Raw genomic sequence first — 26,349 nt, 5'->3', positions numbered from 1 at the left:
ATAAACCACATTTGCACATGTGTGTTTCAGTGTGTTTTTCCGAGAAGAGCTACAAACAAAACACAAAAAAGTGCGCTGGCTTCTCAAATAACATCATTTCGGTGTACTTCTTTCCTAGAATTGTCATAGGGTATTTTTCTCTTTATAAAGGCTCAAATAGAGGAAGGAAAAATCAAGCCTAGCTTAAGAGTCTCTGTAAAGCTCACTAATTAATACAGTAAATATAGACTTTAGATAAAACTATATAAGCTACACCTCCAAGCGCAGTCTACCATATAAATAACTGTAAAAACACAACTTGCCGTTTTTACACTTTGATTTTTGTATGCATAAAAAAACCCAGGTGTAATGTCTTTCTGTATCAGTGAAGTTTAAAGGTGCTGCTGTCTTGGCAAGAAAGCAAATATGTGTAAAAACTAATCTTGAAATGTTTCCAAGAATTATTTTCAACATTGGCAGGTGTGTTAGTAGGAGAGACAGACCAGCAGGCCCAGGTCAGTGAGCGCCCCTCACCGAGGAGATACAGCGTTCACTGTGGCCAATCTCCGAGGCCAGCTCAGTGTGGGAATGACGCTATCCTTAGGATCACAGAAACACCATTATCAGTGAGCAGTGACATCACTCAGCCCTCCACAGCAGCAACGCAGCACCCGTCCACGTCCCCCTCCACACACACACACCACCGCCCGCCTTCTGCAGCACAGTCATTGTGTTCATCGGGCAGCCCATTGTCTGCGTTGGGACACGGTGGACAATGTCGCCAATCTCTGTCCAAGCCATGATCCAACACCAGCTATTGTAAACCCGTCTCTTTCCCACTTCACCAGACAAGATGGTGTTCCTGTGTGATGAGAGGAGGGGGGCGGGTGTCTGTTCTGCCTGGCACTGGGGAAGGGCATGTAAAGAGGGCACAGATTATTGATCGGTGGCACTAGTACAGTCGCCGATGAAGGCTTGGCGAAAAGACATGTGCACCAGCTACGTAAACATCATCATTACTTTTCCACTCCCCGTGAGGTTAACACTGTGGGAGTCCCTGCTTCCCTGATGTTCTGCCTCTAGTAGGGATGCTTCAGTTTTATCCCTGAAACCAACTTCAGCAGATGAAACATGCTGGAAGTTTTTCCTTCAAGATGGATTATTTTTTAGTTAAAATGGACATAATCTGTTCTTCAGAATGACACAACAAAACCAAACAACTGTGGGATCTTCTAAACTAACTTTTGTAATACCAAAGTTGTCAGATGGGATGCAGATGGATGGACAGCAACGCAAGATACAAATTTCGAGCACAAAGTGAGTAAGTGTTTTCACAGATGTTGAGATGAAGGACAGGATGTTTCTCTTGTGGCCTAGTTGTGGGGAATAGAGTTCATTTTTAAAGTCTGATTCCTGTTTTAGTGTTCTGCACAATCTTTTCAGCTGTCAGCCTTCTTTTGGGCTGAATGAGCTGTGACCTGCCATGCCTGAGATGCAGACCTTCTACCACACGATACATCGGCCCCCAAGCTTCTACCTGGACCCCACCCTCATGCAGCGCCGTGTCCTGGAAGATCAAGTGGAGCTGTGGTGGTTCAGAGACCCCCGGCGCTCCTTATTGTGCTACTGTGCCTCAGTTGCCCTCATACTGGGGTTGGGCCTCGGCGGCGTGGGCCTCCTCTCCACCACTACCAGCCTGTCCGGAGAGTGGCGTCTCGGGGTGGGCACCACCCTCTGCCTCCTGGCCCTCGCCGTCCTGCTCAAGCAGCTCTTCAGCTCCGCCATCCAGGACATGAACTGTGTGCATAGCCGGCGTCGGATCGACCAGCTGAAGAGCGGCGGGAGGGCTGACCCGGCGTTGATTTTAGCCGTGGGGCTGGCAGTGACGCTGTGCGGGACGGTGCTGCTCTGTGTGGCCACAATCGGCAGCCAAAGTCACGACAGCAGGGAGATGCTGGTGTCCGGTCTGGTGCTGATGGCTGCTGGGGCGGGCATGGCTCTGGCTGTGGTGGGCTACAGTGTGCTGGTGTACCTCAAAAGGAGAAAGGAGCAGAGGATAAGGAGGAGGAGGATGAGACTGATCACAGCGAGAAGAAGGCTGGGCAGTCAGGCTGTCCGTGTGTTCAGTGTCTCAGGGGGACAGATGAGTCAGGCTAGGAGAGAGACGTCCTCCAGCAGAACAAGCCTTATCTGAAAGGACTAAATGGGCAAAATTACTCGAAGAAGAAAAGCTTGCGAGTAGAATAATAGGATGACATGTTTTTGAGCGGATATATGAGTTAAAGGAAAACAAAGAAGAGATAACCAAAGGGAGGACTTTTGGAGATTGTCGGTTGCTATTGTCATAAAACCGACTGGAGCTGAACATCATTAAAACAACACATTTGCATTATTTGTACCAGAAGAAAAGACTGCTGTCAACACTTAGTCTATGATTTGTTATGTGAACACTTCCCCCTCTCCACTGTTTGAATGCACAATTCTTTAAAAATCTGTCTGGGTAGTTATGGTTTTAAATAAAGACTCAGTAAGTGGCCCATCAAATCAGAACATTATTGTGTTTTGTGAGCTCTGTTTCTGATTCAAAACCAAACACTGACAAAGTGTATTTCAGACGGAATGAATAAAGAATTTCAAAAGAAGGAATTTATTTATGAAGTGCATGTTCAAAAAAATCCTTTCACAAACATTTCTACTATGACAACTCTTCCTTGTTCATTCACAGCCTAAAACGAATCAACCAACCTTGTAAATAAAGGTGAACACGTTACGTAATCAAGTGATTGGCATGCGCTATCACATTTTATAATACAGGCACCAAATTCAACCTCAGTAAAAGTGCCATTTTTGTGTTTTGTTGTCCTTTACATATAGTCGGACACAATATATTCATTTTAAAAATATTATACATTTCAGCAGTGAATGGCGCAATTTCTACATGGCATAAAGGGAAAAAGTGAAGATTCTGACATCGAAGATGTTTGATCAAATATAAAGCTACATAATATACATATACTTTTCCCTTAATCATGTTAGTCATTTGTCTAATGAAGACTTTGAATGGTCAAAATGTTTCCTGTCTAAATCCAGTGTGCAGATAAACTCCACTTTTCCTCCACTCAGTTTATCTACCATGTTCTTTCAGTTCTCCTTTTTATCAAACACTTACTGCACCGTTTCAGCAGTTCCCAAGCTAAGGGTTGGGATCCCTTCAAGGGGTCACAAAATAAATCTTAGTGGTAATGAAATGAATATTTAGAACAGGAAAAAAAAATACAAAAGTTTCATACTTTTCATGTAAATTTGATCTTTTGTTTAAAGTTCTGCATTTCATTTTAAGGGGTGACAAGCCAGAAAAGTTTGGAATCGCTGCTTTCCTGTCTCAAAATCTTCTTGTGAGGGTTTTTCTTTTTTGTTTGTTTACATTTTAATTGTAAACCAGCTATTTTTGATTAATTGTCCCTTTATCTAATCACCCTATGGTAAACTGAAGATCATCATCACTGTCTTCCACCACCTTCTCCTCCTCTTCCTCCCTTTCTCTATCTACCCTGTCCTTCTCGCTGGTCTGGATATAGTTATCCTCGATGAAGCCGTCATCGTCTTCGTCCAGCCCGCTCAGCGTCCCTCCTACCACTCCCATTCGACCTGGCACGTTGTTAGGGAAAGATATGTTCTCTTGGCCGTACTGGCTGACCCCGTCAGACTCCTGGAGCAGGGAGTGTCTGTAGCTGGCCAGAAAGCGATGGAAAAGGCGAAACTTGACGGTCATCACGATGAGGAGTGAGATGGTGAGGACTGTGCCCAGTCCCGCCGCCAGATAAGACCATTCCAGAGACTTTGGGGTGTCGTCTGGTGTGACTGCCTCTGACAAACAGCAGCAACACAGGACAGTTTTTAAATGTAGCTATAACAACAGAGAGGTCAACACCAGTACATTCAGAAGGTTTACTGTAAATTAAGTGTCGTACAAAGTTCATCAAACACACCTGGTTGTAAAGAGTTAGTAAAAATTCCAGCTGCGTGTTTGTTTTGTCACTTACTGCCAATGTTCGTAATGTTGCCGAAATCTTCGCCCTCCATCAGAAGATGTCTCTGGGAGACTTCGTGTCCCTCAACATCAGCTATAGTCGCAGTGCGTGCATCTCTGATAAAAACTTCACAGAGTAAAAACACCACAAAGAAGCTGCAGCTCCTGTGACTCATCTCTCCGTCGACAAACTAAAGAAATAAAATGATGATGTGATTACATTTATAGAGATTCACGAAAAGAACATAATATCCCTCCAACCCTGCTCAGCGAGGAAAGACCATTCAGAGAATCACAGAGGGAAAGTTTTACTCAAGAACCAATTACTGTTGAATGTACCCTGAATATGATTTGATGTAATTGACTCAAAGCTTCAGAAGGTAGTTTTATAAAGCTATAAGGGATTTAGTTGTCTTGTTTTATTGCAATCTAAATTCGGAAGGGATGATCCAATTACACCCAATTGGTTTTCACTATGAGATTGTCCATGTTGCTTTAGGACAAACTTTATATGAAAATATACGATCTAATCTTGAAAAGTATTGCTGATGAGATATCCTGAGACATGTAGTACAATGAGGTTGACATACTTCACATTTTTTATGCTCAAATACACTGTTAAACCCTTTAAAATGAAATAGAATATCAGAGGTTTAACATCTTAAAGATTAAAACATGTTAAGATACATGAAAATATAAAGTGAACAACTTTATCCAATATACATACAAAGTGTGTAGTACCTTTAATTTAATTAACACAGTTTAACAGAGGTTGGGGTAAAGTAGATAATGATCACCATTGTCATGCTCTCATCCATTTATTCAGGGAGATTCAGGGATGATAAATATCACAGACAGTCCTTCTCTAACCAAAACTGTAAGGTCTCTCATTTCAAGTTACAAGTGTAAAAGTTAAAACATCTAATGGATCTGTAATTGATGAGTAAATAGGGGCCTTTATCACCTTTATCCACTCAATAAACATCTCTCTTGTCGCGTTGAGAAAGGAAATATTAACAAAGATTTGACGTAAATCACAAAACTATAACACAAACTGTGAAGTTCCTTCAGACACTGTCATATGACTTCAGGGAGTTGATCTGCCAAGTCTCGAGCAATGTTCATTGCCATAATCCTGAATTGCTTACTAATTAACTTTAAACTGACCACACATATGTTATATAGTTTATTACCTTTAATCCAATAGAACAAATGCATGTATATTCTGTTGTATGCTGTACATTGTCACTGTAGTTTATTCTTTCGAAATATAAAATGCGTTTATTTGTTGATGCAGGCCAGCGCACACCAGCTGTTTCACAGTACGCCACTGAAGTCATATGACTACAACATAGTCAATGCTGTCACTCAGTAGTGTCACTTACACTGCCCAGACACTGAGAATAACCATCTTTTCATATTACAGAAACTACAAACACACACACACACAAACAAAATATCTAAAAAGGCTTACCTGTACAAAATAGGAGCAGTGACGGAGGTGTATGTCTCCCAGTCCTGACTTGTATTTTTGTCTTCCTCTTCCGCACCTTTTGACAAAAGTAAAGACACTGCTGGGCAAGGGTTGCAGGACGTGCCATAGAGTCACTCCTCCTGCACCATGCCCTTAAGACAGATGTTAATCAGTAACGGCTAGGTTTGTCATTTGTCTTACATTTGTCAGGTCTTTGTAACTTTTCAGCCAGAAAATGAAATAAAAATATTTTTCATTTCAAATCTGAAATCATTTTTTTAATTCACTCTTTTAAAAAAGCAGCTGCCGTTAGAAGTATTTAGGAATTTTCTGACCATAAACAAAGAGAGCAAATGAGTAACCAGAACTGATGCATCTGTGCTGTCAGGCCAGATAGTGGCAGTGTAATCACATACTGAAACAAAAGCCCTCCACGGTCATGCTCTGAGTGGAGGAGAGCATCCATTATTTCACAGTCATTTCAATAAAAATATCTAATTTCAAGAAACGTTCTGCATTGAAAATATACTGAAAATATATTTTCACCCAGAACATAGACACTCTGAATGCTATAAAATATTAGTGGGTTATTACTACTGATGAATTATTTTGAAGGCAGCATTTTACTGCTGCAACTGGTTGAGGTGGAGCCAGTTGAAATTATGTCATATTTTCTGTTTCTGTTATGTAATTTAAAAGAGGGCATCATTATGTTGTATGTCCAATCTTAATCTACAAGTATATGGCCTGAATTGTTGTAAAGCACAAGAGTAAAGATCTACACACAGACTGTCAGGGGACCATCGGGGGTGGTCTGGTGGTGTGGTGGATTGTCAGGTCTCTAATTGGTGGTTCTGAGGGAAGGGCCCGTTGAAAAGTAACTTGAAATGAGATGTCATTTATTAAGAAAGTATATTCAATGAGAGCTTTACACGCATGGGGGCAAGCAATGTGGTTTCAGAAGAAATTAAAATGTCTCTCTGGACACTTGATCATGAGATTAATTGGTCATCTCATTATAAATTGTCTATTTTTGATTACCAAGAGAAGCTCAGAGTGGTAAGAGATGACCAGAAACATCTTGAACAGGGACCTGGAGGTGTGAGCCTTTAGACTTAAAAAAAATGTCAGCTTTGATACATATTCATACACAATTACCATGCTATCCTTTGAAAATATATATAAATGATTCACAGGCTAGAACAAACTCAACCGCAAAGAAGAAACACCAACTTCAAAGTGACAGATTCAAAGCAGTAATCTCTTAAATTGGCACTTTCTTACATGAGCTTTGATTGGGAAGTGCTTGCATGTCATTTGAATAGTTGGGGTGAATTTCTTTATTTCTTCTTAGTCAGCTCCCTACAACATTTTCCACTTTCATTTAGGTAGTCTATGAAACTCACTCTAGTGGAGATGGTGCATATATTATAAATTGTAGTTCAAGACAGTCCCAGACATGTTGAATATTTTATTTGGATCCTACACTTGGCTTAGAAAATTCCTAAAATCTCCTCCCCTTGACATTTCAAAATATAGATCTCAAAATAACTAAAGAAGAAAAAAATTAAAACATTAACAATGTATAATGTAAATTAAACTTTAATATGTGCATGGAACAATTACTTTTAAAACAGCCACCAATGAGCTTATGAAAATTAAAACTAGAAATTTGCTAATTTACAGCAAGCATGACATGAGGATAACCTTACAGTGTAATACAGGCTAACAAGAGAGCACAGGCTTATTTAAAAAAAAAAATAGATTTACTATATCCTAATTGAAAAATACAAATATGAAAGCAACACAGTTTTACCTGGGCCCTTAAAAGAGGCTCTACCCAAAAGAAAGGCTAATAAAAACAAACTGTTATTACATGTGGCAGATCTAACATAATGAGACACCAGGGAAACATAAACTGACTGATCAGACCAATACACACACACAAAGGGGAAGATTAAATAGAACCCTAACCAAAACTTAATCCCCCCCAAGACCGAACATTTGGTCTTGTTTTAGGCTCCTAATTGGGTTCCACAGTTCACAGTCTTCTTTGTCAAACTAGGACTTGGCACGCAGACATGTTAAATCAAAGACAAAGGAAAATAACATTTTATGCAAAATTCATGTAATTCAACAAGCCAATAATGACAAAAAAATTTAAATAAATAGAGCTCACTTCATTTAAAATACACTGTGGTGCTAAAAATGTGTTAATAAACAAATTCTGAACCAGAAAAGCCATGATTGGGTGTTATGTAACTAAAGTCATGACTGCAAAGAACATAACTAAACATGTAGTAATGATGTCGGCGAGAGTGCCAAACAATTAAAAATTTAAAAAAATTTAAAAAATGTTGAGTTGGGTGATACCGGATGAATATTGTCATATACTCCTATTTGTGTGTTTCTCCTTTAGAGACTAAATGTATTGCTATTTTGAAAATAATAATAATAATAATAATCCCTGGAACAGAGACAGCATGGTTGCTATTGTTATCCCAAAAGGCCAGCTGGGAACACGAGAACCATCATTTGTAATAATTTGACTCTTTTCTCTTTTAATTAGCCTTGCAAGGGAAGTGTATAATTTACAAAAAAGTTGTTTATTCCCCAGTTTTCTATTTATGTAATAAGAATGATTGGACAATGAAGGCCATGATATCAATGCTTCTTCATTTGTGTATAACGTATGAATTATTTTTGCACCTACCCATCAAATTGAATCAATTCTTTATCAAATTAAAAGTTGAATTGATTTGCCGTGGCCAATTCTGCCGTGGTCCTCATAGTTCAACGCACTATAATTTAAGATTATAATTAATGCCTCGTAGTTGTTACAGTAACAGTTTACATCCATATCTGTCCAAACTATTTACAGTATAGTGAAAATGTTGGAAGAATCCTTATACATGTTCACATGTTTGGCCAAAAGAGTTCATTGACAGTAGACAATGCTTTCAAATATGGAAGCTGCTGCAGAGAAGTTATAAATTCTAAAACATGAATGATTCACATTTATCGTCAATCTGACAGCACAGAAGATCTACACAATCACCGTAGTTTAAAGGTGGACACTCAACATTAGTGTCACCAATTCAGCATCCAACTATGTGACTATAACTAATGTGAATCATGGTCACAATCTCGCCTTTCCGTTCTTGAGTTACGGTGTTAAATAATGGAAAGAAGAGAATTTTTGCATAACATTTTGATGTCACAGTGAAGTTGACCATTGAAAATATAATGTCATTACAAATTTGAGTTAAAAAAAATAAAATAATAATTAGCGTATGAATTCTTGAGTTATGACTCACAGTAGATTCACAGTGACCTTTGACCATAAAACTCGAATCAGTTTATTCTTGAGTCCAAATGAATGTTTGTGCAACATCTGAAGAAATTCCCTCAAGGTTTTTCTAACGTCATTACATTCACAGTAGGGGATTGATGTAAGATCACAGTGACATTTAAATTCTTAGCAGTTCCTCTTGTACGCAAACATAACATTTGTGCCAAATTCCCTCAGGGCATTCATAAGACATCACATTCATGAGAATGGGACAGACGGATTGGTTGGACAAAAGGTCAAAGAATCCTTGACCTCTGACCTTTGACCACTAACATCTTTTTCTGTTCATCCTTGGGGCCAAATGAACGTTTGTGCCAAATTGGAAGACCTTCCCTCAAGGTGTTCATTTGATATAGTGTTTACAAGAATGGTTAGACATTGAGGTCACAATGACCTTTGACCACCAGGTCTTATGGGGACCAAGTGAACATTTGTGCCAAATGTAAAGAAATTCCATCAAGGCGTTCTTGAGATATCACATTTGCAAGAATGGGACAGACGGATGAACAAATTATCCAAAAACACCGGCAATAGGACAACACACAAGCAGAGTAATAAAACATCTTTATACTTTGACAAATGTGCATCCCTTAGATGCAAGAAACCATTACTTATGCATGTATATTTTGTCTTCCTTTTATCCATGGACATTGGGTGGGCATCCCACTCCAAGTTATGATTCACAAATATAAAAAACTTAATCCAGAAAAAAATACACAGAGTACATTTTGTTCTCGTCTATTCCCATTTAACAGTTAGTTCTCATCATCCTCTCTAACACATCGGCAGTGCTTATTAATAAATATCTGGGTGCTGTGAAAGAAGCAGATGCTAACACTCGACAAGTCAAGTTGTTCCCCATTTCTAGGAATACATTTCTCATCCGATGTGCAGATTATTGATGCAGTTGGACTGAGAAAGAAGAGCAAATTCCAACTCATTACATTCTTTCTCATTATGCTTGTTGCCAGAGCTGAGATAAATGTACATGGTGTTTATAAAATGATAATATGCTAAAACCATCATTGAGGGCTGTTGGATGATTTTGAATCTGAATTAAATCTCTTATGTGTGACCACAAAAAAAAGGCATTGAATAAGTCTGTCTCTTACAGCTATAAAATGATCAAAGCGGGTTTGTTTTCACTGTCTTCCCTCTCACTGAATCCTACTACCATGTACATTTTCAGGGCTGCTCCTGCACGCTTTCCAAGACTGTGCAAAGAACAGATTAAGAACCCAAAGACAGTAACAAATCTCAACTGTCTAAGAGAGACCCTAAGTCTCATTGACCCATCTGATCTTTTTCTCTTAAGCTCTTAAACTGGCATTGTGGCTTTAAACATATGAAGAGAGCCAGAGAAAGGCTTCCTGGTCAGAGTTGCTCAGCTGGATGTGTTTAACACAACAAGCATCAGTTCGGCAGTGGACTTTCATTGCTATTATCAGTTTCCATGTGGAAATTCTTCTGTAGATAACGTCAAAAACCTTTTTACAGTGTAAATGATCTGAGCTGTGACTTCTTTGTTGCTTTTCCAGAACATGGCATCGGCACAGCGCAGTTCATTATTGGCAACATGACTGCATAATAATCAGGCTGTGGCTTTTGATTTAGATTTTATTGATGCTCTTTCAAGAACTGTGTGAATAAATCACAGTGTACATTCATGGAATGCATTTGAAAAACAGCGTCCTGAAACATATACAGACAACATATAAAAAATGTATTAAACCATTCATCTTGTTTTCCTCGTTCACCCTTTGAAATGTACATAAATGATCGATAACGGAGCTCATAAATGCTTTCAAGCAAAGAACACAATCTTTCTGACCTCTTTTGTTTGGACATTTACCTAAAAAGAACTGAAGTGTTAAACGTGTGTAAAACACACAGACAACATAACAGAAACTTACAAACATTTAACAGCTATGCCAGCAACTGATTGATTGCAAAATTTCAAAAGGTAACTTCTACACACAAACATTATACATATTGTTAAACGTGGCCCTTTCTGTTGTAGTTCAGTGTTCATCTTTGGCAACATGTTGACTGAGACGAACTGACTGGAAAAAGAAATGCCACAGAATTAGAAACTGACAACAATTTCCATAAATACACACAAGCAAAATTCAATCACAAATGCGTCATTTTGCATGAATTTAGAAATATTTATGCTACCATTCAGTTACAAAAAAGAAGGGCACTTGAAAGTGCTGACTTTCCAGCAGAGAAAGAGTATATTGTGTTAGTGGGTCCACAGACATTTTTCTAAATGATGTAAATGAGATACAGCAATAGGAACTCTTCAGACAAAAGCTGGAGGGCTGTCATTCAGTGTCTATGCTATGTATTTAGAGATGGAATAATCTTGATCAAAATGTACTGTGTTGTTTTTCCTCCAGATACGTCGGGTCCCACCTTCCAAAGACATGGATGTTAGGTTAATTGGTGTGAATGTAAGCATGAATGGTTGTCTGTTTCTGTCTGTCTGTGTTGGTTCTGGTGACCTGTCCAGTGCATACCCCGTCTTCACTTAAACTCAGCAGTTGCAAACTTAAGCAAACCACCGATGTGATCGTTTTTGGGTAGACAGTCTCCTCAGTCAAGCTTTTCATCCCAGGGAAACGGCTTTGTCAAAGCTGTTAGCATCAAAGAGATACACACAATGTGCCTTTTGCCTCAATGCTGTGACCAATCATTTTAAATAAGGAAGTCAGATGGCAGAGGGAAAAGTGACTATGGCTGTTCGGACTGGAGGCAAATTGGATTTATCTCTCAAATCAGATCTTTAGGACAGACTATCCACAATGTTATTTGCAAGTGAGTGGATCAGATTTAGTGCATCCATACGTCACCAGCCTATCTGTATTGGTTACTGTGGTAATGAGTACATGTAGTTACGCTGGTGTTGTGGATTTCCAAAGTGGAAGCAAAGTGGAAGCAAAGTGGCAATTTATTTAGGCGTCTGTCTGACTGTTGTTGTCGTTGTCCTCCATAGTGCCAAAATCGAGCCTCTCTGACAGCACTCTGCTCGTGGTAGAATAGATTCTGCTCACTGTGTCGCTCTGAATAAGACATTGTCACTGTGACTTGCATTGCAAGTGATGCCTGAAATCCAATCCGGGCTACCAGAGTGTCCGGACTGAGCATCTGTAGAAATCCAATTGGACCCAAAAAGCAAAAATCGCCCTACATGTTTTTTTGCTAAATAAAATCTAGATATGACAACAAAAAAAACTGATTTGGGCTGTCAGTCTGAACAAGTATAAAGTCTGTGTTGGTAGAAGGTAACTGATGACTGGATGGATCAAACACACAACTTACACGTCCAACATGTACCATTCTGTGAGAAAGCAAAAGTCAATGTGGACTTAATTCAAAGTAAATACAATCACATAAAGTATTAAATTTAGCGAGCTAACAAACGTAAAGTACGTGACATATTTGAGCACGTTAATAAATTGTGTGCGTATCTTGACCCAAAACAATGGTCTTTTCCTAAACCTAATCAGGTTCTGGTGTCAAAATCGAAGGGAGCTTGTGCGTATTTCTGAGCTGCCGGCAGCCTTTGACATAATGGTAGAATTTGGTGCCCTGGGACGAGCTCACTCTCCCTGAAACGCAGCGCACAGACCACCGTTTGTGTGTGCATGTTGCTTAACGTAAGCCATGAAACACAGTCCGTGAAGCGCAGTTTGAGTGGCAGCTGCACAACTTTTAAGGCTTTTTAGATACCAAAACAGCACTGCACAGTGGTTTGTAATCGTCTGCGACAGGATTTTACAACTCTGAAAAAAGGTTCACCATCGTTTATAAACCTCTGTTTTGTCACACCACTCAAAATGAAGCAAAGGAAATGCAGTGTTCACATCACAAAGTAATCCACCAAGAACAGGCGCTTAAGAGGACTGTTTTCTAGATGTGGGCTAAAAGTATGCAGATCTGAGACTAAAACTATTTAAGCACAGTGTTAGTTGAGGCAAAGCACTGATAAGTGGGCATGTATTAGCTGACTTGTATCAGCTGTTTGATTCACGCTTCACAATCATTGGCTCATTTACCAGGCTGTCAACATCCAGTGATTTTCACTCAGGTGCACAGCAACACCATTGTAACCTCCTCTGTTCCAGCTCCCACACCAACCTCCTTGGTGGTAATGGGTGTTATACCGCAGTTAGGAGGGGGTTGGGTCTTCAGCAGAATCCTCATTGGTCAAGCTTAGAGAAAAGTTGTGTTCATGGTTATAAGAAACCATCGTTGGCTGCTGGTTAGAGACAAAACGCAAACCACAATTGCCGGTGTCGGAGGAAAACACGGTCCAACCTAGCTTCCAGTCATCCTTTGAACGTTCAAACGAGGTTGCTTGTCAGGGAAATATAAATACAAGTCATTTTAATCATTTTGAAGAAATGTCACATGATGTATTCTTTTTTTTGGTAAGGGAAGTCTCGTTACATTGTTGGTCCCTCCCAGGAATCCTTCAGTCCCTGAGTAAAATATAGCAGACACCTACAAACATCAGCTCTCAACTTCACAAGGGTGTGTCCCGACTTTACATGCCCAAAGCAGACTCTGTTGTTGTCTTTTCTCGCCACAAGCCACATCTTCAGCATCAATGCACATAAAACTGTACATCATGAATGTAAACTAGAACACCATACTTGGCCCGCTGTAGCATGTGCCTTCATGATTCAGCAGTTTTTACTGATTGTTTGGCTCTCGTAAAGCCAATTATATGCGTTCACTTCCAAGATGATGGAGAAGAATTGGTTCCCATCTTGAGAAGGCCATGAAGAGTAGAGAAATTCAGTCCACGAAAAAACTCACAGTCAAGACATTTCATGTGGGCTTTGTAAGAGCAGTTGACAGCTCTCAGATGTATTTTTCCACAAGTCTTCAGTCTGACTTTATATTTATTCTACTCAGCCACAACAGCTCTACTGCACACCACATTATTCCAGTCACTGTTGCTCCTCCCACTCACAGCTGTCCACTGGCTGCCTTCAGACTCATTTGCCTTCTTGACCTGTGCACCGCAGGTCCTTTTTTTCGGCAATCATTTTCAAGTGGCTTACGAGGGACTTTCCACTTTGACGCCAGTGACCGCAGCTGTGAAACACCTCTGGAAAAGGCGCTCGGGGTCTGGCGGCTGATTATCGCAATCCAGCTTCCTGCTCATGAAGTGTTTTCTGAATCCCTGCGGACCAGACGCACAGGTCACTCTCACATCGCTGGGTCCCTCGCCGGCTTCTCCTGCTGAAAAGCACAGAGACAATTAGAGAACATTTTAAAGAAAAGTTCAAAGAAAATGACCTACCATTACTTTACATCGCAAGAGATGATGTGTTTTCACTTTGTTTGTTAGAAAGATTACGGAAAAACTAGCAGCCCGAATTTCATGGTGTGTAACGCAATCCAAGGAAGGACCAATTCAATTTTGGAGCGGATTTGAATCACAACGCAGATCCACGATTTTGGCAATATAAATGCCATACACCTTGAAATCCAATAGACAATATCAACGTTCAACAGTGACAAAATATAGGCCATCCTCGATATCCGATGACTTCGTATCACAATCCACAGTTACAGGTACCAGTAATCATCTGGGACAGGAATGTACCTTCTCAAGCAGTTCTTATGGAGCACTCAGAGACAGTGGTTTCATAAGGGAGAACCAGAAGCCTGTGCAAATGTTAGATCACCACAACTGTAGTAATCAATACATTATTTTTGTTTTAACTTATTTACTATAGCATGAGTATGGAAAAGTGAACTCACACATATCATACATACTAATTATACTCTCTCATACATAAAAAATATGAAGTGTTGGTATCTGTAGTTGACATCTAGCCCTATCTAATAGTTTTGAAAATATATCTACATATATTGTGGTTGTAGCTGTACATTTACATATCAGAGAAGAGTGCATCGTTGGCCTTGGCAGAAGTCTGCACTGGTGTTTCATTCTACAAAGTCATTTCTAGTTTCATTTTGTTCTCTTCCTTAAACCATTCAACTCTGATGAAACTCTACAGACAACATTATTTTCTGGCTTTAGGTGAAAAGAGACGTGTGTTTAGTAGGCTACTTGCATAGAGAACACACAAAACGGTGAAAATCCGGAGATTTTCTCAGAAGTTAAAGGCTTTCAGAAATACAGTAAAACTAAATCATAGTCTCACCTGTATTTAAGAGAGCCTACACACACACACACACACACACACACACACACACACACACACACACACACACCAACCTGGAGCTCTGAGAGGTAGGCCGTTGTCAAGACGACTGGGTTTAGTGGCGATGAAGAGGTAGCAGAGGACACATACAGTGATGAGGAAGGCAAGGAGGACAACTGCTGCAATTGAGAGACCGATGAGAGCACCGATGCTGAAAGGAAAGGAAAGGAAAGGAAAGGAAAGGAAAGGAAAGGAAAGGAAAGGAAAGGAAAGGAAAGGAAAGGAAAGGAAAGGAAAGGAAAGGAAAGGAAAGGAAAGGAAAGGAAAGGAAAGGAAAGGAAAGGAAAATAAAGATGTTGCATGGAATTCTACAAGGAACTCCAGCAGCAGATTATTATTAAATTCGCTTTTTAAAATATCTTGTGGCCGTGCAAAATATAACAAGTGTGTAAAGTTCCGCTTTAATTTTTGAATAGTAGAATTAAGGCTGCAAACAAACAAAAAAACAAAAAAAAAGCAAGAAAACTGCAGAAATATTTAACAGTAATTAGCCCATCTGATTATTCATAAATCACATAAAACACTTTCGCAACTTTAAATAAGTGACAAACATCTAAATTGAAATGGTGCTTACCTCAGCCACCACATGTATCTATACTCATAGGGGAAAAAACTGTTGGGATCATCACAGCAATACTTCACATCATTAAATCCGCAGCAGTAGACGGCAGCGGCAGCGTTTCCCGGTTTGGGGCAAGAGAAGTCGTTCACAAACACGCCGTCCGCGCTGTAGTAGCTGCCACATTCAGCGCTCATAATGCGGCGTGAAACACAAGGAGCAAGACGGAAACACACTTTTGATGAGTGGCTTAACGTGGAGATGAAGGTCCCCGCGCGAGAAGGGGTTTGCGCTCCGGTGTTAGACCAGTGGTGGAGTGCGTTTCTTCATCAGCTGCGTGTTTCCCGGTGAGTGAACACGTAAAGAGACTGAGGTGGACAACTTTGTCTGAAGAAATCTGCAGCGCTCTCTCTCTCTCTCTCTCTCTCTTCTCTCTCTCTCTCTCTCTCTCTCTCTCTCTCTCTCTTCTCTCTCTCTCTCTCTCTCTCTCTCTCTCTCTCTCTCTCTCTCTCTCTCTCTCTTTCTCTCTCTCTCTCTCTCTCTCTCTCTCTCTCTCTCTCTCTCTCTCTCTCTCTCTCTTCTCTCTCTCTCTCTCTTTCTCTCTCTCTCTCTCTCTCTCTCTCTCTCTCTCTCTGTTTTGCGCACACACGCATTTTACAATCTGTAGGTTACAACGGTGCATTGGCGCTGAGACGCAAGGCTGCACAGTGCATGACAAAACTCGATGTATATATCTATGTTATATATTTCTAGTCACGTTTTGACCGTTTTTATAGTGTTTCAACATGTAGTGTTAAATTAATTCACGTTTAAATGCTTCCTTCATGACAGCACAATAATATCTGTGTTACAGTCCACTGTGACCCAGTAGTGCTGCTCCTATTACAGTCAGCTACACGTGACTCATTTTTCCAAGTAGTGTTATTGTCCAGATCGTATTGATTCTACACTGTGGTAAACTGGACCTTGGGTGAAATAATAGTAATTATATTTAGTTAACATGGGAATAAAGGGAAGCAATACACCCTCTAAACTGAAAATAAAGTATCTACATGGAGCCACTAGATCCCTCTGCAGCGGTGCAGGAACAAGCAGGTACAGAATATCAGCTCCCAGCTTTTAGTGAGCGTGAGGACAAATTATCACCAGTGCCGTGCCTGCATATGTCATATAATTTGTTGTTACATGTAACATGACTGTAAAGAAGTTATACAGGGAACTCTTACATGATCTCTGACATTTGGCTGACATGTCTGAGCGTACTTCTACAGATAATACTTCAACACTTTACAATACACTGAAATAAAATTGCATTTCAAACATTCTCCCTGCTCGTAAAACCATATTGCTGTTGTCACTTTTGGGTAGTTAGACCTCTTCACAGGATTGCGTGTGTCTTGACATCAAAATATAGAAGAACAGCTGTACACGTATCAGCACAATACAGTGATGAATCATAGGAGAACTTCTCTAATAGATTGACTTTCCCATTTATCTCAGGGACGCCTCAAATTTCTTCAAATGTGGCACAAATGTTCACTTAAGAATTAACTGATTAGATTTTAAAATGGTAAAAGGTCTGTCAGGTCACAAAACACTCATGTGGCTATAACTCAAGAATTGATTCACTAATTATGACAAAATTTCACTCTAAGTGTCAAATAGGATAACGATGAAAATGATGACATTTTATCAAAAGGTCGAAGGTCAACTTCACTATGACATCAAAGTGTACTGCAAAACAATCACCTTCTTATTAGGTTGGAAATGTATTTCTGGAATAGAAAACAACTTAATTTGTCATTCGCATCTGCTTGTTTCAGAGCACCCAGAGATGTATTAATTAACACTGTACTGAAGGGGGTGATGAGAACTTACTGTTAAATAGACAAGAACAATCTGGACAATGTTTGTCTGCATTAAGCAGTTGTTTGTCATAATGGCAGGAGTGGGAGGAGACCACGCAACTTTAATTCAAGCTTGCACCAAATGAGGTTGAGAGCAACTATCATGGATAAGAGGCGGGCAAAATATACATGCATAAGTAACGTTTTCTGTATTTGCAACTAAACGGCTGCACATCTGTCAAACTGGTGAAGGCATATTCTAACTTGTGTCAGCAACAGCCAATGCTGAAGCCATTGTGTTTTTAAGTGGTGATTTATCGTGAACATGATATATGTAAAAAACCTTGAGGGAACTTCTTCAAACTTTGAATGCGACATCACAAGAATGCCTTGAGGGATTTTTTTTTATTTTTATTTTTTTCAAATGTGGCATATACATTCACTTTGATTCAAGGATGAACTGATTAGATTTTGATGGTCAAAAGTCACTGTGACCTCACAAAACACATTTGTGGCTATGAATCAAGAATTGATATGCTAATTATGACGTAATGTCACACAAATGTATAATAGCTAAACACGGTCAGGTGAGGATACTTTATATCTAAAAGGTCAAACGTGAATTTCACTGTGACACCATAAGGTTCCGCAAAAGTCACTTCTGTCCATTATTCAACACTATATTTAGGAACAGAGGGGTAAAATGTGACAATATCTCACATTTGCTCAAACACTGAGATGGTGACACAAATCTTGGGGTCCACCTTAAAACCGTTGTCACTGTAGGCTCTAGATTTTTGCCAACGGATTGAGGATGAACGTGAAGCACCTACTTTTCAGAATTTGCAGCTTCTTTGCAGGAACGTCCATATTTGAAGCATTGTCTACTGTTAATGAGCTTCTTTGGGCAAGCATGTGAGCACATACTGTATATCTCATATGAGCAAGGACAGACATGGATGTAAACTACAATGTCACTGGTTGGTGGAGGCATACAACTGCGAGGTGGTCCTTAAAAATTCTATCAGAATTAGTGAATGAGTGCACTAAGGAAGGATTTTGTACAATCACCAATCGTTGGTGACGTCATGTAATTTGCATCATAGCTCTATCAAACTACAACCTGAGCAGAGGTTTAATCAAGAGGGAGAAATTAATGGAGAGATCTGTGTAAGTGAGCAGCAGCATTGCCTTAAGAGATCGGAAGTTAAGTGACCTGAGTCACTGATGGTAGAAGAAGTACATTTTCATTTTCAGTCGGGTTTGCCTAATTTGCCACATAGCTGAATCACAAATTAGCTTAAAAATGGCATCAGCTAAAACTATATTAAGTGACCATGCACAGGCTACTTGTAGGCTTAAAGGCACTTTAAAAATGATGAGTAAATTATTCTCTTTCCAGGAATGAACTCGGTGCTGCCAAGAGAGTGTGAGTCTGGTGGTAGCACTCAATCCAACAAGCCTGTTACGAAAGATGGACACCTGCTCAGACAAACATCTGGCCGGTTTGACCAACAGCTCATGTTTAAAACACTCATGACCTCTGCCTGCTCATTGTGAGAACATTAAAATGACCTCTACAGGGACTGCTGCACCACTGTAGCACAAAAACCATGTGAGAGCGCAGCCTTGTCGAAGGTTATTCATAATCAGGTTTTATAACTGAGTTATAACTATTTATAACTATTTACTATATCTCAGTTCCCTGTGATTTAGAGTCAAATTGTGAATCACTTAAAGCCCTGACATAGTAATGCATTTCTGTCATTTCCCATCTTCTATAATTGCCAGTTTCTGAAATCTAACTGGTAGTCACATCAAAATAAGTGGAAACTGGAAAAATTTAAAAGCTCCTATATATTTTCTACAATGGCCAGCACCTAATAACAGAGTGGAAAGCTCCAGCCAGAGAACATCATACAATGTAATTAAGCTCAGACTTTATGGAATATTGCTATATTATGAATTCATAATATATTTAATACTCCCTCAACAAACTCTGCTCTCATACAAACACCTTTAGAATCTTCTCCATCGATCCCATTAAATACTAATGTGTTGTTACACATCCATGTAGGTGACTTTGAATTTTTGTATCCATGAACAGACCACATGTCCCTGACACTCCTGTTGTACTCTGTTGTACCATTAAGGGGGGAACTTTTTGCTTCTTTATCTTTCCCGTTGGTGCAGGGAGTTTCAACTTGAACTTTGAAAAAGGTCTATGTCTTCAAATAATGAGAAATGCCTGATTGTTTTGTATTGATCAGTATTGTTTTATATCAACGACAAAGAACTATTGTGAAAGGTACGTTGGCCCAGAGGATCCAAACACAACAACAATTCACAAAACGCAACATTTTACAAAATGCAAAAATGTGGAGACACATTGAGTAACATGGAAAAGTGGCTAATGGTATGCTACTTCAGGTGCAGCTGTATACCAGGATGGAGGCCATCGTAGTACGACATGTTGGATTTACAAGTGAACACAAACCCGCATTACATCAGATTAAATGTTTTAGAATTTTGTGAAATGTCCGTTTGTTTTGACCCTCAGGGCCACCGTAGAAGGGGTTCCTCAAAGAGACAGTTATCACCCAACTCTGCACTCCCCTTGGGTACCCTGTTGGCTTTTAGTGGATTTCAGGTCATTGCTTTAGTTTGTCCAGCACCACCAAACAGCAGGCAGGCAGAGTGTGACGAGCTGGGGAAGAACGTGGACAACTATAAACTGCTAAATGGACAAATATTTACTCCAGGATTTGGAGCAAAACAGAGCTAACATTGGACTTCCAGTTATTAGGCGGGCAGAAACAAAACCCTAAAATGATGCTCAGTTGATTGCAGCAGTTACAGAGCTAACGCAAAGGGACAACATGCGAGTGCTCAGTTGATTTAGCTTTGATAAATAGCACTTGGGTAATTTTTTTTAAATGATCTTTAATGCAAACTGTGAATTCATCGACGTATTTGCCACAACCAGCCACCACTAGTGCTCTGTTGGCATGTCACCGAGATTAAATATATAGATTAAAAAAATCTGATCAAAGGTTTTTGGTCGCCATGGTAATTTCTTTGAATATTTTAAGCTAACATTGTGGACCGTGTGGCAGAAAAAGACTGACAGGTTACAGAGCTTTAAACTCCTACTTAATGTAAAGATTGCTCAGATATGGCGGTTGCTTAGAAACTTGATGAGTAAGTCTACCACTCCCCCCCCCCCCCCCGCTTTGCACATTCTCCTTACTGGCACGGCACCATATCACCCATACGTGAGGACCTGGATTTGTCTTGTTACACAAATGGTTATGGAGCCTTGACTTGACTCATTAAGTTGTGTTTCTCATCTACTTACCGTTATATGTTACTATTGTGTTAACATTATAAAAGACATTTGCATTTTTGACTTTTTTTTGTCATAAATTGTTTGGCAGTCCTCTCTTTAGTTTCTCTACAACTGGGTTCTCGCTTTTGTTTCCAGTCAGATATCTTTTTAATACATCAGGTCACAGTAAAATTGAAACCTGGAAATTAATTATCTTTTCAACAAAAAAAAAGGACTGGTCCCTGCTGATGGCTCTCATACTTTAGTGGACTCTGTTCAATGTCTCCGTGACGTCGAACAGACATAAAAGCTCCATGTAGTTGTCTTCTCTTATTCAGTTGACCCTCAGGCTCAGTATGACTCATTCACTCACTCAGTTTGAAATAGGTCTAACAGGGACTAATATAGGCGCATTCTTATTAAGCCTATTTTATGGCATTTATTTTCCATTTGAGAGGCCTGCATGAAGAGAAACTGTTAAATTTGTTGATCGTGTCTGACTATATGGTGAAGCCAGAGAGCAGAGCATCTGTGTGAATAAATAAAATGACTCTCAGGGAAAAGAAATGTGTTTGTTATCGCACAAGCCACATAAGTTAGACATATGTGTGTCTGGGACTTGAATGTAATATTCCTCAATTACTATCAGATCTGATAATGAATGAACAAAAACCTTGCCAGAATTTCCAGTTACTCGCTACTCGCACCTGCCAGCCTGGCTGTAAAAAGGTCAACAGAAACACTACGCCCACATAAAAAGTCTCATTGTTGCTCTGTTTTTGCTCGTATCTACCTAAACATAATTTTTTTTTAATGAGACCTCTGGACTCCAGGATCAGTGACTTCGATGAGAGTGACAGGGCACAGGGGAACATGCTCTGGTGAGAGGAGTCCACACATGAAAGTTTGTATTTTCAGCCATCAGTTTGAGGAGGCAGAGGACCTCTCCAATCAATGTTTTATTGGTTGTGAGTATCAATCTCTCACGTACATCATTAGGCATCAGAGCATCAGAGATTTCCAACTTCCAAAAGGTTGGAAAGTGTGGAATTTAATTGAACTCTGATAGATTCAAAGGCTGAAATGAACACATACTACAAACAATTTTGCATGGAATAAATGAAAAAGAGGAGAATGCATTGATTAGGTCTGTTTTGAACAGGAACACCACCCTGATCCAGTTTCTCTCTTTCTGGCTTTGCTCATTGTGTCCTCTCACTGAGCCAATAAAAACAATCCGAGCGTCACAAAGTGGGCGTCAGAGGGAAAAGATGGATGTCACCAATATTATGAGCAAAACGAGCAAATAGTGAGCCAGAGGTTGTCAACCAGAATAATCTCCCGCTAACAGACAGTGTTTTCCATCATAACATATCAAAACATAATAATACTGGAATAATCTGGATTTCTGAACATCAACAGGAAAAAGTGTCAGAGGGGCAGAGAAAGACCATTTGTAGGGGAAAAGATGGAGGTCAGATTATTGGACCCTTTCAATCAGTCGCTCCATTGCAGCAGCCACATTCGTTCTTGCTCTCGATTTAGCGAGCAAAGCGCCCGAATCTGCAAAATTTCGCCCTGAGATGATATGTAATGGAATATGCTCTGGCACACAGCAGATGACCTGTGGATGTTGAACACGTCTGCCTCGTCTAAATGAATGAGTAGCGCACCATGCCTGACTGCTCGTTCTAATCCCAGATTATCCCTGCCAGACCAATCCAGAAACAGGGAAAATTGGCAGAAGAAAGGGGATTATTTGATTTTGTGTGTGTGTGCGTGTGTGTGTGTGTGTGTGTGTGTGTGTGTGTGTGTGTGTGTGTGTGTGTGTGTGTGTGTGTGTGTGTGTGTGTGTGTGTGTGTGTGTGTGTGTGTCATGGATGCTCAGACACAAATAAAGATGCACATATTACAGTCACGAACACACATCTTCAGTGGAGTGTGTGTTTCAAATGGAAATCCATCCTCTCATTATTTGTTCATTTGTGAAAGGCAAGCGATCAGAGCGGTGCAATGACCCCAACCACCGACACCCCACCCCTCAATCCGACCTGCTCTCCATCCGCTTCCTCCTCCCCCTTCTGCTTCTCCCTCCCATCCATCTGCCCACCCCCCATTAGCCCCGCTGAAAACCATCGGTAAACATCCTCCATCACTGCACCCTGCCACATGACAGATTACTCTGACCACCTCTGTGGGCTGCATAGCAACAACCATCACCACAACAATGCAAGCATGAGCTGGAGCTTTGGCTCTAATTGGTGTTTTAGGTATGCCATTGCTTGCACTGTACAAAATTATGGAATTTAACAACAGGATTTGCTCCTTTGGATGTAATGTACCTTAATACAATGTGTCAGCATTCACCTTGATGACAATCCCAGAGCTCGACCTTTCCTCCAAAAGCCTAAATTAGTCCAAGATATAATAACACCTCGACTGGTAGGAGTATGGTGGATAACAGTGTCTGAATACTAGCAGAAAATACCAGACGGGCAGAGTTAAAAAAAAAAAAAAAAAGAAGAAAGAGCTGCGTTTTAACAATCTCACAGCAACAGAGAGGAGACCGAACCAAAGAATCACCGGTCTGTGACATCCTGACATTTTCTATTCTGCATATTACATTCAGTACCCGACGGCAACATCAGTGAACGTGTTTCACTTGAAAAAATACAATTTCACACTTATTCCATTTCATACATTATACATTTATTCTTGTTGTTATTGTTTTACTGAAGCATGTTCAGTTTATACATCTGATTTAACACACTACAAATGTAAAAATAAAGACGCTATCTCCAAATCTTTGTCAAGCTCAACTCAGTTTCACATCATTTGAACTCGAGAAATCCCTTTCTTTTCAAACTGAACAGACTACTGAAAAGCTAGTTGAATTTGCAAAAAAATAAAGTCACCAAGCTGAAATTTAGGCTGTCATTCTTAGCTTTTGAAAAGTTGCTTTGGAGATACAACATCAGACAGCCAACAGTCATTGATTTGGTTTCATAGACTTTGTACGGTGCTGGTAATTACTAAGAGCAGAGGATCCTACTGTATACTTGTACATGTGTTACTATGTTCCAGACCCAATTTTCCAAGTGACGTCACATCATGCGACATGGCTAAGCACAGGCAACATTTGTCTCTGAAATAATACAATTATTTCCAACAAATCTTCTCATAATTGCAATGTTATGTGTCTATGTAAAAACTGTTGTCTGTAACAAATTAGAATTAACTTGGGTGAATTGGAGTGCAATTGTTTAATGCCTTTCAGCGTAAAAGTAACATTTATGAAATTACTGACTTAGAGTTTTGAAAATACTCATTTTTAATCAGAGATGAATGCCAGAAAAATATAAACTGCTTGTCTATTTCCCAGCACTTTTTTTTCCTTCTTTTTTTTTCATTGTATTAACTACGGATTTTATATGTGTAGTTATTACAGAGATCATGAGAATTTTCACACATGTGGTCTTACATTTCTGGACAGTGTAATATAGTCTTTCTGCTGAGCTAAGCTGAAGGGGATCTTTTGGCAGATATAGAATATGATACTCAAAACAAGGTTTTCAATAGTGTGTGCAAGAGTAGCTCAAAAAGTTCGGAGACTGTTTCTGTTGTGCACCGTGATGTGGTTGTCAGTAAGTTGGCCAATTTAAAATGTTATTGCTTGATCAAGATCAGCCCAGGAGTTGCACAAATTTTGGTGAGCACCGGTCGGTGTGCATGGCAGTTTTCCATGCACCTAAAATTTGAGCAGAGAGCCTACATCACACTTTAAGTCAATTTTTTGGGGGGGGAACTGAAAGAAATGGCAGAGAGTCACATTCGGTGAGTAGGAGAGGTGGAGAGAGACGATTGTGTTTTTGCATCTAAGAAATGTGCCCATTTTAAAACCTTCTGTGAGCAGGCACGTTGTCATGTTGGGGAACCCAACTGCCATGGCACCACAGTTTAGGTTGTTCCCACCGAATGTTTTCCAGCAGACGCCTGAAAACGTCACAGTTAAATTCTGTGTTGACAGTCTGACTCTGGTGGACAAATTCGCGGTGCACAACCTCGCGAATGTCAAAGAAAATCCACCCGGTCATACCCCTGACCTGATGCGCCTTTTTAAATGTTCACATTTTGGGCGGTGACTTTCTGCCCCTCTTGAAAGACGAATGTCGCTCATTGCTTCACTGCTGTGGGCTTTATGAAGCATTGAAGAAGTCTCCTATGTCAATTTTCAGAGTTTGACAGAAAAAGCGATGTGCGCTCTCTGCTCATGTCCGTAGAGAAATCACAGCGCGCACGCACCACGCTCACAAAAACGGGATTAACTCGGTTGCTGATTTTGATCAAGTGCCGAAACTAGCTATAAAGCAGACCGGCTTATTTTCTAATATGTTAAGCTATTTCTGTAACTAAAGATTTTAGTTTGAAGTGTCTTGCCTCTCTTTGGTTTGAAAAAATATGCAGTCCATGGGATTTTAAAATAAAGATATAAACATTTACGCATTCAAGGTGGATTTGTATTTGCTATAACAATGGCAAAGACCGAGCAGAGCATAGAATAAGACAATAAGGAGAAATGTTTTTTTTAACTGAGGTTCTCTCTGACAGGAATCTAAAAGATAACAAATGGGAAATCATTCAAATTCACCCATCAATATCCACCTCACTACCCTTTGTGCTTATTTGTGCCTTGCAAACGTGTCCATTTTGATTTTGCATGAGGTCCCCATGTCCCTTGGCTCATCACAGACTGATAAGAAAACTGTTGAAAAGTGTCTGCTGAAGTGACTTTATTTTCCACAGTCCTTTTCCAGCCTTTTTTCTGATTTATGACTAAAGTGGGCTGTGTAATATATTTTCTGAATGATGTTCTGTGCAGCCTTAGTGATGAACAGATTCTTCATGGAGGTGCCTGCTCACATCTGAGTCCGCATATTTGGCTGCAGTCAACGGCACATCCCAGAGCCCCATACAGTCACGGATTACACAGCAGCCTCACAACAGATGTGGCATCTGGGATTACAATTAGAGTAATATCACCCATAATGTGAAAGCTTGTTATGTTAACATAAAAGACCAGCCTTCAGTTTTCTCCATGTGGCACACATGTGGTACTGTTAATAATAGAAATGAAACAAACTATTTGAATGGTGCAGGACTACAGTGTGATCAGGGTGATGGAGATCTGAACTCTGGTGGTGAAATCAATGAAATCAGTTTGCAGCTCTTTTGCTGCTTTTATTACATCCTGGAGAATCTTTTTTTTTTCTTGTCTTCAACAATATATTTCATAAGAGTAAAGGTTAATATCTGTAAAAAAATAAAAATAAAAAAATAGATAAAAAGGTTTTAAATTCTCCACAGAAATAATTGAAATGTGTGATTGTATTGTTCTAGATCCACGCACTCGATTGCAAGGTGCCTGCACAGCTGTCATAAAACTCTAAATAAGAAGCCTGCTTTTGTCTTCCTCTTTCTGAGTCATCGCTTAGTCATTGCATAAACCACCCCTTTGAGAATGGAGTGATGAAT

The 26,349-nt window shown here is 39.9% G+C and overlaps 4 protein-coding genes across 5 annotated transcripts in view; 1 reads left to right on the top strand and 3 right to left on the bottom strand.

The window, feature by feature from the left end:
* LOC138633300 (leptin receptor gene-related protein) overlaps positions 1-26,349 on the bottom strand; it is a 174,482-nt gene that overhangs the window by 132,479 nt on the left and 15,654 nt on the right. The gene's annotated exons all lie outside the window — the stretch shown is intronic.
* On the top strand, positions 723-2,589 carry tmem125b (transmembrane protein 125b). Of its 2 annotated transcripts, none has more exons than XM_069719467.1 (2): positions 723-1,296; positions 1,423-2,589. In XM_069719467.1, the coding sequence occupies exon 2, from the start codon at positions 1,463-1,465 to the stop codon at positions 2,171-2,173; it is 711 nt and encodes a 236-aa protein (XP_069575568.1). In that variant the 5' UTR covers positions 723-1,296; positions 1,423-1,462; the 3' UTR covers positions 2,174-2,589. The 2 variants fall into 2 exon arrangements, with proteins under 2 accessions (XP_069575568.1, XP_069575567.1); XM_069719466.1 differs by having other exon boundaries at positions 1,402-2,589.
* LOC138633331 (type III endosome membrane protein TEMP-like) lies at positions 3,401-4,150 on the bottom strand. Its single transcript, XM_069719497.1, has 2 exons — positions 4,023-4,150; positions 3,401-3,846 (listed from the first exon to the last, which is right to left on the bottom strand). The coding sequence occupies exons 1-2, from the start codon at positions 4,060-4,062 to the stop codon at positions 3,452-3,454; spliced, it is 435 nt and encodes a 144-aa protein (XP_069575598.1). The 5' UTR covers positions 4,063-4,150; the 3' UTR covers positions 3,401-3,451.
* Positions 12,835-15,979, bottom strand: LOC138633311 (protein shisa-like-2A). Its single transcript, XM_069719474.1, has 3 exons — positions 15,658-15,979; positions 15,098-15,234; positions 12,835-14,091 (listed from the first exon to the last, which is right to left on the bottom strand). Exons 1-3 carry the CDS (start codon positions 15,837-15,839, stop codon positions 13,907-13,909), a joined length of 504 nt encoding a protein of 167 aa, XP_069575575.1. The 5' UTR covers positions 15,840-15,979; the 3' UTR covers positions 12,835-13,906.

This window comes from Brachyistius frenatus, unplaced genomic scaffold (assembly GCF_029030835.1).
Source record: "Brachyistius frenatus isolate BFR_SWC_R1_liver_20210118 unplaced genomic scaffold, ASM2903083v1 Contig_215, whole genome shotgun sequence".
Classification (NCBI taxonomy): Eukaryota; Metazoa; Chordata; class Actinopteri; family Embiotocidae; genus Brachyistius; species Brachyistius frenatus.
Note: the sequence above shows the minus strand (reverse complement) of the source record. Positions and strands in the feature narration are given on the sequence as shown.

What these genes read in the sequence shown, in the direction of transcription:
- LOC138633311 (XM_069719474.1), bottom strand. Translation starts at nt 15,839, where the DNA reads ATGAGCGCTGAATGTGGCAGCTACTACAGCGCGGACGGCGTGTTTGTG. An exon ending in AGATACATGTGGTGGCTGAG is followed by an intron (nt 15,235 to 15,657) that starts GTAAGCACCATT and finishes CTTTCCTTTCAG; the next exon opens with CATCGGTGCTCTCATCGGTC. An exon ending in CCTACCTCTCAGAGCTCCAG is followed by an intron (nt 14,092 to 15,097) that starts GTTGGTGTGTGT and finishes TGTGCTTTTCAG; the next exon opens with CAGGAGAAGCCGGCGAGGGA.
- tmem125b (XM_069719467.1), top strand. Translation starts at nt 1,463, where the DNA reads ATGCCTGAGATGCAGACCTTCTACCACACGATACATCGGCCCCCAAGC.
- LOC138633331 (XM_069719497.1), bottom strand. Translation starts at nt 4,062, where the DNA reads ATGGAGGGCGAAGATTTCGGCAACATTACGAACATTGGCA. An exon ending in CAACATTACGAACATTGGCA is followed by an intron (nt 3,847 to 4,022) that starts GTAAGTGACAAA and finishes GCTGTTTGTCAG; the next exon opens with AGGCAGTCACACCAGACGAC.